Below are 13,994 nucleotides of genomic sequence, written 5' to 3' on the forward strand. Positions count from 1 at the left end.
GTGACTGTGATCCAGGAGGCCAGGAGGCACGTCTGCGGTGCGGCGACAATGCCGAGATGCCGTTTGTGACTCCCATTGCCCCCTCCCAGGGGGTCTCGGGGCCCATTTGCCAACACAGAGCTTCTGCTTTCTCCGGGGGCCTCCTTGTCCCACAGCCCCCGGGAGTGAAGTCCTAACACTGCTGACGATACCCACCGGGCCTCCTTGGTACAGTCAGATCCAGGCCCATTACTCCACCCGTGTCCAGCTTCCTGGGGGATCCTCCCGCCTCCCGCTCCTCCCGCCCACACTGCAGGTCGATGACCCCACTTGGGAAACACTAGGCTTGCTCATATAAGGAGACCAGGTGCCGCCAGTGTGCTCAGCGATGGCGTCTGCTCGGTGGCCCTGCCTCATCTTGGCTCTGCTCTCCGGTGTGGCGGTCTCTGGCTTCCCTAGAAGATTATGCCGGCTACTCGGGGTAAATCTGCCCCCTCTTCACCATCTGGCAGGCAGAGGGGCCAGGCCGGCAGTCCTGTGTGTAGGGTGCGGAGGAGGCAGAGGCTGGGCGGTGAGCTGCAGGGAACAGAGCTGGTATGCGGGGAACTGGGCTCCAGACCTGCTCCCTAATCCTGGGCAAGGCTCTTAAATCTCCTGGGCCTCTGTTTCCCTACCCGTCAGGTGGGTGATGCTGCACGATCAGCTCACCTCACTGAGGGGCTGTGAAGGTCCACGTCTGAGACAAGGGTAGAGGCCTCTAGGAATGGCCGAGCTGAGCCGTGTGGGGTACAGTGGTGGTGGGGTCTGGATGAGGCCTCAGGGGCCTGGGGCCCAGGGAAGGGCAGAGTGAGTCAGGGTATATGGGGCAGGGGAAGAGCTCTGGCTTTGGTCCTCCTTGCCCTGATCCCCCCGGTGAACTGGAGATCTTCCCTCCCTGCACCTCAGTTTCCCCATCTGTTCAGAGCCCTTCCTACTCCGACATGTGGCTCTGGGTGGGTCCATGTCCAGAGGCCCCTCGAGGTGTGTGTGTGGGGGTCACTGCTGAACCTTGGCCTCAGCCCAGAGCCTATTGCCAAGCCACTGTGGCCTTGGACTTGGCCTGACCCCTGTGTTTGTCTGTTTTTGCAGAAACGGAGCCTCCCGGAAGGGGTGAGAACTTTCACCAGGGATGGGGCAGGGCAGGGCAGGACGGAGCTAGTTGCCCAACAGCAGAAGGAGTGGGCCACAATGGCTGGTCCCTCCAGCTGGCAAACAGCCTATGGCCCCCTGCCCTCGCAGACCCCCGCCGTGACTCCAGAGCCCTGGGAAAGAGCACCACGGAACCATGGCCCTCGGACCCGCTGATAGAGCAGAGGACCACCCTTCCACGAGCCCATCTTCCCACAAACACTTACCGAGCACTTGTCAGGCCCCATGCACAGGGCAGGAGACACACAGTGAATGGCCCCGTCACACCTTCACGAAGCATCTTTATATCCATGTTTAACCCAGACGTCTCCGTAGAGCGTCCCTTGGTCCATCACCCCGTTGGAAAGAGGGTTTTGGGGGGCACGAAGGCCATCCCCATGCACTGCCCTCAGATAGGAAACAAGGGCCTATTTGGGAGACAGAAGCAGGCAATTACCAAAGGACACAGGGGGCGGGCTGGGGTGTGTGTGTGGACACGCTCTTTCCAAGCTGAGGTGTGGAAGATGAGCAGGAAGAGCTAGGACCTGGCATGGCTGGAGCACGGGATGAGCAGAGGCAGCACCTGCCTGGAGGCCCCCAGAGCCAGGGGGAAGACTGTCCTGAGGGCAGTGGTGAGAACGGGAGCGCTTCAAGTGGCAGAAGGACAGGGTCAGATTTGGGTTTTTATACCATCTCACTGGCTACAGCTGTATGTAAACAGATGATAGAGCTAAGGATGCAGAGTGACCATCAGAACAGTGGTGGCCAATTAAAGGTGGCAACCAAGGATGCTGCCCAGGCTTCTGACATGGGTGACTGGGAGACTGGAGGGGCCACTTACCAGGCAGGAGCTTTGGAGCCCACAAAGGGGAGCTTGAAGGGGAGAGGCCAGGAGGAAGTCCTGGTTTCCGGGTGCCTCAGGCTGGCTGGTCACCATCTGCTGAACACTGTTCCTCTCCCGCAGGTGGTCGATGGCATCGAAGTCTACGGCACCAAGGTCCACTGCAAGGTGACCTCCCGCTTCGCTCACAATGTCGTCACCACCAGGGCCGTCAACCACGCAGACACTGCCAAGGAGGTTTCTTTCAATGTGGAGCTGCCCAAGACAGCCTTCATCACCAACTTCACCTTGTGGGTGTCATCACGACTGCTGGCTCTGGGCTGGGAGCGGAGTCTGGCTCAGCATGAGTCCCCCAGCAGCTCTCTATCCCTGCAGGACCATTGATGGTGTTACCTACCCTGGGAATGTCAAAGAGAAGGAAGTTGCCAAGAAGCAGTATGAAAAGGCCGTGTCCCAGGGCAAGACAGCTGGCTTGGTCAAGTAAGTGTGGGCCCCCAGGCCTTGGGGAGAACTCAGGGCTGTAAGGGCCCTCAGAGACACAAACAACAGAACAGCAGCTATTATTATCATTATTTGGCAAAATGCGCCGTTATTCTTACAACGTTATCTCATTTTGAATTTGAGGCAACCGAGGCTCAGAGTGGGTAGGGGTCTCCCCCAAGGGTAAGGGACTTGAACCCAAAGCCCAGGAAGGATGGGCTGGTGCTGTCTTTGGGGCAGTCATTGTCTTGCACCCCCATCCAGGGCCTCTGGGAGGAAGCTGGAGAAATTCACCGTCTCAGTCAATGTGGCTGCAGGCAGCAAGGTCACCTTTGAGCTAACCTACGAGGAGCTGCTGAAGAGGCACAAGGGCAAGTACGAGATGTACCTCAAGGTCCAGCCCAAGCAACTGGTCAAGCACTTTGAGGTAATCAGCTGCTCTCCTGCAGCCCCTGCTGAAACTGCTGGGGGCAGGGTGCTGGGAAGGGTCCCTGGGCAGACCTCACAGCAGGGTCAAGAACACAGAAACCCAGCCCCCACCACTTGGTTGAGGAGGCGTGGGGGAATTACAGTGGCGCTGGCTACAGCACCTGGGCCAAGGGGAGGAGGCTAGGCGGCACCTGGCAGATCCAGGTTGGGTGCTGGGCCCTTGGGGGCAACATCACAAAGTGTCTCTGTAATGCTTCTAACTGCTTACATGGGCATTTTACCTACATCAGAGTGGAAAGTCAAAGGAAATGCTTTAGTGGTAGAATCTGGGGCACCATATGGCAGGTAGTAGAAGAGTTCTGGGGTCAGAGTACCCACTTAAAAGCCCTTGTGGTCATTTTCTTGGTGGGAGACAGCAGGCTTGGCTGTCACAGAGTTGTCCTAGAGGCTGCTCCTTGTACATCACTGACCCATCTCCTTGCCCTTGTTGTCCTGGAGGCTGGGCTCTGCACTGTCACTGAGTGACATCTCCTTACCTTTCGCCATTTCAGATCACAGCAGACATCTTCGAGCCCCAGGGCATCAGTACGCTGGATGCTGAAGCCTCATTCATCACCAATGACCTCTTGAGCAGCGCTCTCACCAAGTCCTTCTCAGGGAAAAAGGTGGTGTAGATGCCCCTCGGGCCTGGGGGCAGGTGCAGGAACACTGACCCTAGCAGGGCGAGTCTGAACCCGGGGATTGACTGATGCAAGGGAGAGAGATAGAGACAGAGAGAGAGAGAGAGAGGGAGGGAGAGAGAGAGAGAGAGAGAGAGAGAGAGAGTGCATGTGTGTGTGTGGCGGGGGGCTAAGTCTGCAACATCCCCTTTCTCCTAGGCCCCCTGGGTCAGGAGTGAGGATGCTGGAGGCAGGGGGCTGCTTGCTGATGATGACCTGCCGGAGGAACTGGGGTCTCAACTGCACTGGGGGACAGGGAAGCCATTTATATAGCCTGGTCCCATTCTACTTTGGGAAGCAGGCAGGGCAGGTTACTGGTCCCTGTTTTACAGATAAGGAGACCGAGGCCAGAGGGAGTTTTTTAGATCTGATTCCACATGAGGGGTGAAAGAAAAAAGGGAACTTTATTCTTGGTACTGGTGGTTGGCTCTGGTCCCCAAGGTCCCCAGCAATTCCAGGGGCCTTGCTGATCATGGGCAGTGGATGAATAAATGTTTATATGGACAGCAAACCTCAGTCAGGACTCCCAGGGTGAGGCCCAAGGAGCATACGCTCAGAGGGCTGCTGGCCTCTGCAGGCGGTGCCCTCACCCAGGGCCCCCTCCCCATTCCCTACTCTGCTCCCTTCCCCCTCCTCTTGGCAACAACACACACAATACCACCCAACATGAAATTCCTTTTCATGGTGCAGAATTCCCCTCCCAAAGTGGCTCCTTAGTGCAGGCAGAGCTGAGGGACTTGTGGGCCCAGTGAGCAGGAAGAGTGAAAGGCTGGCTCAGATAAGGCCCCTGGCCTGCAAGGAGCTCCAGATCTCCGAAGGGAAGAGAGGTGCTCAGAAAGGCTGAGCACGCCAGAGGGTGGCAGGACTGCCCAGGCACCTACCTACAGGCTCCTCGCCATGAGGACTGCACCGTGCTCCCCAGGGCAGCCCCGGGCTGAGGTCTGCAGAGGGCAGGCCCTGGCCAAGCTGAGCAAGGCTGGCCATCACCCTCCCTCAGGGCCACGTGTCCTTCAAGCCCAGCTTGGATCAACAACGTTCATGCCCAACCTGCACGGACTCCCTCCTCAAAGGAGATTTTATCATCACCTATGACGTGAACAGAGAGTCTCCAGCCAATGTGCAGGTAGGTGCCCGCCGACTGGCTCTGCCAGGCTGGTAGATTCCCCACCATGGTGGAGTGAGGGCTGATGCGGGGAGGGGCTGCAGCTTCATCTAGTGAGACACCCTTGATCCTCAGCCCAAGGATGAGTTTCCTGCAAGGTGTGGGGACGATAGGTAGTCCAGAGCCTTCGTGTGGCACCCCTGGAGGGGTGGAAAGGACATCTTTATTTTGGGCTGGTTAACGGCTGCGTCCTATTTGCAAGGGCAGCCAACGTGAGGTTGCTGAAGGGATACTGGCCTCCTCTCTCTCTCTCCCCTTTCCAGATCGTCAATGGCTACTTCGTGCACTTCTTTGCACCTCAAGGCCTTCCGGTGGTGCCCAAGAACGTGGTCTTCGTGATTGACGTCAGTGGCTCCATGCACGGTCGGAAAATGGAGCAGGTACTCTCCTTGGGGCAAAGGGGGTGGGGGTGGGACGTGTGGGAGGGAGAGAGAGATTTTTAAAAAGTGGACGAAGCCAATATTTCCAGTGAAAGATGGGAAAGGGGGACAGGATTCTAAAAAGGCACAAATCATCTGCCCCTTTTCTTGCAGATGGCATGGGCCTCACCGCCAGCCCAGGCTGGGAAGACATCTTCTTGTCTGCTTGTCTTTCTCCTTCCCAGACAAAGGATGCCCTCCTCAAAATTCTGCAGGATGTGAAAGAGGATGACTACCTGAATTTCATCCTGTTCAGTGGAGGTGTGACCACTTGGAAAGACACTTTAGTTCAAGCCACTCCTGAGAACATCCAGGAGGCCAGGAAATTTGTGATGAATATTCGTGACCAAGGAAGTAAGAACAGAGGGGAGGGAGCCACATCCTGCCACTCCTGTCTGCCTGAGCAGCCTATCTCCCTCCTGCCTTGGGGCAGAGTCTCTGCTGGTCCAGGCCCGGCAGACCCTGGCTGGGGGTAGAGGTGGGGGTGGGGAGTCCTGAGGCTAGATACTGGGGTGTCTTCTTTGTGGTCTAGGGAAAGCCATTCTTTCTGTTTCTAACCTGTGATCCTGGTGCCCCACTAGCCCCAGCAAGATACCCTTATCCATGGCAGTTTTGTATGAAAGATGACAAGTGATGTCTATACTGTTCCCCACTCCTCCCTGTGAGAGGGGCTGGGAGTCCATTTGACTGTTCTCCAAATGCTCTTACAATCACTGTGTGCATCTATCCTTCCGGCAGCCCTGAGAGGCTGGTCTTTTTACTCATTTGAAAGACTAAGTCATTCATTCATCACTCACTGAGTCATTCAGTCGATATTTACTGAGTACCACCACATATGGGCAGGCAGGGTCCCTGGGCACGTGAGCAGGGCCTGCTGTCTCGACCTCCTCCACCCTGACACCCTGAGGACACGCTCCCACGGTGCCGTCTGTCTGTCTGTGTGCCAGTGACCAACATCAACGACGCGCTGCTGAAGGGCATCAGTATGCTGAACAAGGCCCGGGAGGAGTACAGAGTCCTGGAGAGGAGCACCTCCATCGTCATCATGTTGACCGACGGGGACGCCAATGTGGGTGAGGCAGCGGGTGTAACTCTGGCTGCCGCTCCTGGCTCTGTAGCTGGCGTGCTGCAAGACCTTGGGCAGCTCTCTCCAGGGTCCCCCATGGTCTGTGAGCCCCTCAAGGGCAGGGCCCTGCCTCCCTGCCAGGCCTTCCCACGTCTGCCTCTACAAGGGCTGGTGGCCATGACTCCGCCAACTGCACGTGTAGGAGTCAGATCTGTCCAGACAGCTTCTCCTGACAGCCGCCGGGGCTGTGGCTGGAGCGTGAACACCTCCTTCTCCTGTAGGTGAAAGCAGACCTGAAAAAATCCAAGAGAATGTGAGGAATGCCATTGGTGGCAAGTTCCCCTTATATAACCTGGGCTTTGGCAACAATCTGAATTATAACTTCCTGGAGCGTATGGCCCTGGAGAACCACGGGCTTGCCCGCCGCATTTATGAGGATTCCGATGCCAACGTGCAGTTGCAGGTATGCCTTGTCTTGCACACCTCTGGGAATAAGGAGCTCACTACTTCCTCAGGAAACTGTTCCACTGTGTGACAATTTCGGTTATTAGAAAGAACTTCCTCTTGGGTTGAAATCTACCTCTGGTTATCTCTTACCCATCCATACTGGTTCTGATTTTGTCTGTGGGCTACACAGAACAGACCTGCTTCCTCTGTAGGATTGCCAGATCAAATACAAGACATCCAGTTAAATATGAATTTCTCATAAACAGCAAATAATTTTTTAGCAAGCATGCTCCAGATATTGCATAGGACACTGTATTAGTTTACTAGTGCTGCCTTAACAAATTACCATAAACTGGGTGGCTTCCACAACAGAAATTTATCGTCTCACAGTTCTGGAGGCTAGAACTCCAAAATCAAGGTGTCGGCAGGGCTGGCTCCTTCTGAGAGCTGCGAGGGAAGGATCTGTTCCAGGCCTCTCTCCTTGGCCTGTAGATGGCCATTTTCTCCCTGTATCTTCACATCATCTTCTCTGTGTGCATGTCTGTCTCTGGGTCCAAATTTCCCCCTTTCATAGGGACACCAGTCGGATTGGATTGGAGTCCATCCTGAACACTTCATTTTAACTTGATTACCTCTGTAAAGGCCCTTTCCCCAAATAAGGTCATGCCCTGAGGTACTGGGGGTAAGGATTTTAACCTATGTATTTTGAGGGTACACAATTCATCCCATGACAGCTGTATTTATACTAAAAAGTCACTTGTCATTTACCTGATATTCAAGTTTAACTCATGTCCTGTATTTTCATTTGCTAAATCTGGTACCCTCCCCCTCCTCCCTGGCACAGGTGACTGCTTCTCCACCTCTGCAGTGGACACCCCCGGCCTTCCTCCTGTCAGTCTCCGGGTCTCCATGCTCTCACCCCACATCGCCTTCTTTAGTCGGCTTCCACCCTTCCTTCTTACTTTCGTTCCAACAAACATTTCTTGAGTCCTTTCTATGTGCCAAGAACTCTGTCCTTTCCTTTTCTATTCCTCCCAGTCTCTACCTGGGGGGAGGGGGGAACACGGTGAGGAAGGGCACCCCCAAACTGAAGGGCACAGTCAGGGCCACATGGAAGTAGAGATCAGGAGCCAGGACTGGCCCAGCCCGGGAGACTCAACAACCCGCGGAGGCGCCAGTGGGAGCCTGCCCACCCTGTCCTCTCTCTGCCCGCCCTGGTGGCCTGAGATGAGCAGGTCCCCTATCTGGACTCCAGGGCTTCTATGAGGAGGTGGCCAACCCGCTGCTGACAGATGTGGAGATGGAGTACCCTGAGAACGCCATCCTGGACCTCACCCAGAACAGTTACCAGCACTTCTACGACGGCTCTGAGATTGTGGTGGCTGGGCGCCTGGCAGATGAGGACATGAACAGCTTTAAGGCGGACGTGAAGGGCCACGGGGTAAGCTGGGCCGGGGCCCGGCTGTGCGCTGGGGATGGGGGATCCGCACGGATAGGGCTCCAGCCTCCTGGCTGACGGCCCAGCAGTAGCAGCTCCTGAACAAGGCCCACCTGGCTCCTGGCTCCAGGCCTCCAGCCTCTCACCTTCTCCCACCCCTGCCCCAGGCCATCAACGACCTGACATTCACTGAGGAGCTGGACATGAAGGAGATGGAGAAGGCCCTGAAGGAGCGGGACTACATTTTTGGGAACTACATTGAGCGGCTCTGGGCCTACCTCACTATCGAGCAGCTGCTGGAGAAATGGTGACCCTGGCCCACCTCTCACACGGCCGGGCCCCACACTCAGCCCCTGGCACTGCCCCAGCACCTACCTGTGAAGCCCCCTGTGCTGGCTATGCTCCGGGGGGAGCCCACGAGGAGGAAACTTACACCCCAGGAAGTGCACCTCCACGCCCACTCCAGCTGCCCTGCCCTCTTCTTGGCCAGGCCCCATGGCCCGTTTTCCCTGGAGTAGAGCCGGGTCCATCATCTGGGGCTCAAGCAGCAGGCTGGGAGCACCTCGAGGGCAGGGGTGGGCCTTAGCATCCTGTTCCAAGCACCCAGCATGGGCCCACAGAGATGTTGATGCTGAACACAACCAAAGGCTGGGACCCCAGCCCTCAGCCACAGGGAGCAGAGCTCGGGCCCATGCGAGAGGGCCGTGTCAGCCTTCTGTTAAGTGGGCTCGGCCAGGAAAGCCGCTGGCGCTCAACATGTGAACACTATCATGACTGATGGTTGCAGTGGCCATCTCGAGCCCCTTGTATTTTTCAGGTGGGGAAACTGAGGTCCAGAGAGGAATCAGGGCATGTCCGTCTGTCCCAGGGAGCTGGTGAACCAGTTTTTTTCTGAGTGCTAGTGGGCTCTATCCTGGGGGACCCCACTGGGAAGGGTGGAGGAGGGTCCTGGGCTGACCCTCCCACCCCGCCCCTCCCCACAGCAAGAATGCCCATGGCGAGGAGAAGGAGAACCTCACAGCCCAGGCCTTGGACCTGTCCCTCAAGTACCACTTCGTGACTCCACTGACCTCCATGGTGGTGACCAAGCCTGAGGACAACGAGAACAAGACAGCCATTGCCGACAAGCCTGGGGAAGGTGGGCACGGAGGGTAGGGGCCGGAACTCAGAGGCCTTCTTCCAGGCCCCTGGCCTTAGGTGCCCTGAAGAGAAGAGGGCCAGGCTGAGGAGACCAGACCTTCTGAGAAGCGCAGGTCCTGGGGGCATCGAAGGAAAACTGGCCAAGGGATGGGGAGGGTGTTGTAGAGGGAGCGAAGCCATTAGTGTGAATAGGAGCCTCGAAGTTTCTAAAAGGGCACAGTGCCCAGGGTCATTTCCAGGAAAAGGACTTAGGCTGCAGCATGGAAGGGTTCAGTTAGACAAGAAGAAGCACTTCTGACCTAAAAGTTAGGCCTGGAGCAGGTGCCTGGGGACTGTGAGAGGAAGCGGCCCTGAGAGCTGGAGGCTGGGACCAGGCCTGCTCAACCAGACCCCAAGAGGGGGGTCCTGAGTGTCCCTGCAACTGGCACAGGCCATGGGGGTTGGGGCTGGGAGGTAAAGAGCCGGTCTGGGCCAGGCCTCTGCCTCCAGGAGCTCTTGGTTCCTGCAGGGGCCACACGAGGCCTGGGGCTGGCTGGCCAGGCAGTAAGCCGGTCACATTGGCCCTGACACCAGGAGTCTGGGGCCTCTAATGCATTTCTCCTCTTCCTCCCTCCCAGGGCCTGTGGATGCAGAAGGTGAGCTTTAGCCACAGCTGGGTGGGTGTCCCAGGAGGACGACAAGAGAGGACCAAGGAGGCCTTTTCAATCATGCTGGGGATGTACTGCCTGGGGAGGGGCCCTCAGGACACCTGGGCTCAGCTCCCAGCTCTGCTGTGAACTCACCAGGGGCCTGGGGCTGGGCTCTGTTCCACTCTGAGCCTAAGGGTTCTTGTCAGTTGACTGACGGTAGCTTCCCCTGCCCAAGGAAGGACAATCAGTATGAAAGTATTCTGTGACCTACAAAAACTTAGCAACTCAATTAGCAGTCGACTAATCCCACAGCAATCCTTTAAGGGAGTCCTCTCATGGTTCCATTTTACAGTGAGGAAACTGAGGCACAGAGAGGTTAAATCTATTTGCTCAATGACTCAGTCAACAGGAGGCCAAGCCGGGACTTTGGCCCAGGCAGCCTGGTTCCAGCGCCTGCGCTGGAATTCACAGCACTTTGCGTTTCTCTCATTGTAAAATTTGACCATCACCCGCCCCACAAGCCCAGCACCACCAGTCAGGGCCTCCCCAGCCCCTACCGGCCTGCCTTGTCTCTATCCATACAGGCTGTCCTAACCAAGCAGTATATTTGGAATGGGTCATGGCTTTGCCCTCTGAACAGCCCTGTGAAATGTAGTCACTGTGCGTGTGTGTGTGTGTGTGTGTGTGTGTGCGCGCGCGCCCGCCTGCGTCTGGGTGGGTGTTTTACTACCAAAGACAACAATCACCTGTGAGCCTCATCCCACCCTGGGGGTGGGAGTTCAGGGGTCGGGGACGGCATTGCTCCTGACACAGAAACTGACTGACGGCTTGCATTTTAGCTGCGTGGAAGCGCTGAGCCGCGGTATTAACACTACACCCATATTATCCACCAGCCCTAGAAAGGAGTTCCCTAGGCATGTCCCATTTCTAAAGCCTAAACTTAGGGGGTCATATTCCCACCCTCTATCTGTCAGCGTTGGGGCCCCACTGGGGACCAGCAGCTCCGAGACAGGTAGAAGGCATGGGGTTGGGTGGAGGGAACCCCTAGACCTTGCTCACGCCTGCCCTTGGGCTTCTTTTTTCAGTGATCCCCTCCATGGCTTACCTGAGTGAGTATGTGCCCGCTGCCGCAGAGCGTGGCCCTGTGCCATCCCCCTCCGGAGTCTTTCCTGAATCAGCTCTCTGGGTCAGGCAGATGGCTGGGGGGTCCTGAGGAGACGAGGGTTTAAGAGCATTAGGGAGCGGGAAGGGGAGAGGCATGAACCGAACTCTGGGTGGGGGTCCTGGACCCTCCCCGCCTGCTTGTTTAGCTCAGCCCTCTCTCCCTTTGCGTCCACAGCCAACTACCAGCCTCCCCAGACACCCTACTACGGTGAGTTCCCCAGCTCCTGGGGCGTGGCCCAGGGCCCAGGGCCAAGCGCCTCCTACCTGTCTAGGAGTCCATCCCACGGGGACTAGGAGGCAAGGGGAGGGCCCCGGAACAGTGAGAGACCCTGGAAGCCAGCCCTTTCTCTATGTGCACTCAGTGGATGGGGACCCCCACTTCATCATCCAAGTTCCAGAGAAGGACGATGCCATCTGCTTCAACATCGACGAAGACCCAGGCACAGTGCTGCGCCTCATTCAGGACCCTGTCACAGGTGGGGACTGCGGGCTGGGGCCAGGGTCTCTTCCTGGGAGGGCCTGGAGTCCCTAGGATAGGCACATGGACTAGCTCCTCACTCTGCCTATAAGTCACCCATCTTATACGCAGATTACATCCTGTAGGGATTACAGATTCCACCAGAGCCACAGGCTCACCTAGTGCCCCCGGGGGCCAGTGGTGTTGGGGAGATGGTTAGAATTAAGTGCAGCCTGGGCATGCAGGCAGGACCCGGCCTGTGTGTAGGGAATCATTTTTGTCTGAACAACACTGGCCCAGGCAAGGGGCAGATCCACAGTGTGGGCCCTCAGCCAGTAGTGTGACCCCCATGTGTCTAACAACAGACAGGGTTGGCTCTGAAGTCCTGGTCTCTCAATGGGGCCCCCACTGGGCTACCCCTCAGTAGGTCTGGCTGAAGGGGAAGGTGTGTCCCTAAAGACCAGCCTGGACTCAGGTCTTGCTGGTCTCTTGCTACCCCGCCCCTCTGGCAGGCCTCACAGTTAACGGGCAGATCATTGGTGAGAAGAGAAGCAGCCTGGACTCCCAGACCAGAAAGACTTACTTTGGCAAGCTGGGCATTGCCAATGCTCAGATGGACTTCCAGATTGAGGTGACGCCGGAGAGGATCACCCTGTGGCATGGGGCTGCACAGAGCACGTTCAGCTGGCTGGACACGGTCACGGTCACACAGGATGGGTAAAGCCCCACGACTGGGTCTCTGAGAGGCGCTATAGTGCAAGGGTCTAAGGAGGGATTTGAACAAATCGCAGGACAGAAGATCCACAGGGCTCACAGGAAAGACCAGTGGCCTCAGAGTTCAGCCCCTGCCTAGGGGAGGGTGACCATGGTGGCCCCCCACCAACCCCTGGGGCCCCCATCAGAGGCAGTATTGGTAGCTAGACAGTTCACAGGACTGACCTTGAGGGAAGGGCTGTGTGGACGAAAGCATTAGGTGGACCTGGCAAGCAAGCTGAGAGTGACCAAGATCCCTACATGCATCGTGTCTGGCTGAACTCGCTTGTTCTCAAACTCCTCGGCCTCTCGTGTGTCTTCAGATCACCCCAAGCTGGGTGGGCAGGGCAGCAGTGTTAGTTCCACAGAGGCTCAGAGAGGGGCAGAACCTGCCCAATGTCGCACAGGAAGCCAGTGGTGGAGCTGGGGTTCGATCCCGGGCCTCCAGACGCCCAGGACAGCCCCTTCTCCTGCTTACAGAGGAGCAGGGACCCACTCAGTGGAGTGCACAGTCAACATGCATAAGCGTCTTCTCTCCAGCACCCCTGACATAGTTTCTGGAGTCTGTGTGCTCTCAGGTGTCATGTCTCCTGCTGAGATACCCTTGATTCAGATGCCTGGTGTCATGGCCACTGGGCCTCACTGCTGACCTCCTCTTCTCTCCTAGACTGTCTGTGACGATCGACAGGAAGAACATGGTGGTCTCCTTTGGAGATGGGGTTACTTTTGTGGTTGTCTTGCATCAGGTGTGGAAGAAACAGCCCATCCACCATGACTTCCTGGGCTTCTATGTGGTGGACAGTCATCGGATGTCAGCACAGACACATGGGCTGCTGGGTACGGAATGTTCAAGCCTCAGGTTGTTCAGGCCACATGGTGGAGGGAAAAAGCCATGCAAAGGGCCAGCCTAACCACCCTGGACCCAGGGCTCAACACCTCATCCAGCCTTTGCATCTACCTTGGAAGACCAGTGGCCATGTCACATATGGTGGTGGCAGGCTGACAGTGTGAATGTTTTTATTCCCAGGACAATTCTTCCACCCCTTTGACTTTAAAGTGTCTGACGTCCACCCAGGCTCTGACCCCACAAAGCCAGATGCCACAATGGTGGTGAAGAACCATCGGCTGACAGTTACCCGGTGAGGAGACTCTACTGACGTCCTCACCCTGCCCTGTCACAAGACAGGAGGAAGGAGCTCTCTCTGCCCACGCACATCAGCCCAGCTGGCTCTTGTCGTCTGTGGGGCATCCTTGTTTCCCTCTGGGGTCTTGGCCCCCTCTAACTGGGAAAAGGCCAAATCTGACCCCCTAGAAGGAGTGACCACAAGGCCTCATTCTTGACCGGAGTCTGGACTCCTAGAATTGGCAACTTCACACCCCTTTTCAACCTTAGGTCCTTGGGCGCAGCAGCCATCTTGCCTACCCCGTGTATCACAGCATCTCTCTCCTTTCTCCCAGGGGCTCCCAGAAGGACTACAGGAAGGATGTCAGCGTTGGCACAAAAGTTGCCTGCTGGTTCGTCCACAACAATGGGCAAGGGCTGATTGACGGCGTCCACAGCGACTACATTGTCCCCAGCCTGTTCTGAGTGGACATGCCAGCTCCTACTGAGGCGGCTGGCAGGGCTTGCATGGCATCTGGAACAGAGGCACAGAGTGGGGCCTGATGGAGGGCTGTGACAGTAAAGGCCAAGGAGAAACCGGA

General features: G+C 56.9%; 1 protein-coding gene across 2 annotated transcripts; it reads left to right on the forward strand.

Annotated features, from left to right (window-relative positions):
• Positions 1 to 328: 328 nt before the first annotated feature.
• ITIH3 (inter-alpha-trypsin inhibitor heavy chain 3) lies at positions 329 to 13,994 on the forward strand. Of its 2 annotated transcripts, none has more exons than XM_060022667.1 (22): positions 329 to 460; positions 1,108 to 1,128; positions 2,111 to 2,277; positions 2,363 to 2,467; positions 2,732 to 2,894; positions 3,448 to 3,561; positions 4,613 to 4,738; positions 5,041 to 5,157; positions 5,382 to 5,550; positions 6,144 to 6,269; positions 6,544 to 6,725; positions 7,965 to 8,150; positions 8,315 to 8,454; positions 9,131 to 9,285; positions 9,905 to 9,922; positions 11,002 to 11,025; positions 11,256 to 11,288; positions 11,443 to 11,556; positions 12,050 to 12,254; positions 12,958 to 13,127; positions 13,318 to 13,429; positions 13,749 to 13,994. In XM_060022667.1, exons 1-22 carry the CDS (start codon positions 368 to 370, stop codon positions 13,876 to 13,878), a joined length of 2,670 nt encoding a protein of 889 aa, XP_059878650.1. In that variant the 5' UTR covers positions 329 to 367; the 3' UTR covers positions 13,879 to 13,994. The 2 variants fall into 2 exon arrangements, with proteins under 2 accessions (XP_059878650.1, XP_059878651.1); XM_060022668.1 differs by having other exon boundaries at positions 369 to 460; positions 2,347 to 2,467.

This window comes from Delphinus delphis, chromosome 10 (genome assembly GCF_949987515.2).
Source record: "Delphinus delphis chromosome 10, mDelDel1.2, whole genome shotgun sequence".
Taxonomy (NCBI): Eukaryota; Metazoa; Chordata; class Mammalia; order Artiodactyla; family Delphinidae; genus Delphinus; species Delphinus delphis.

Bases quoted from the DNA above. Each gene is read 5' to 3' on its own strand.
- ITIH3 (XM_060022667.1), top strand. From the start codon at position 368: ATGGCGTCTGCTCGGTGGCCCTGCCTCATCTTGGCTCTGCTCTCCGGT. The intron at 5,551-6,143 runs GTAAGAACAGAG...TCTGTGTGCCAG, and splicing joins GAATATTCGTGACCAAGGAA to TGACCAACATCAACGACGCG. The intron at 11,026-11,255 runs GTGAGTATGTGC...TTGCGTCCACAG, and splicing joins CCCCTCCATGGCTTACCTGA to CCAACTACCAGCCTCCCCAG.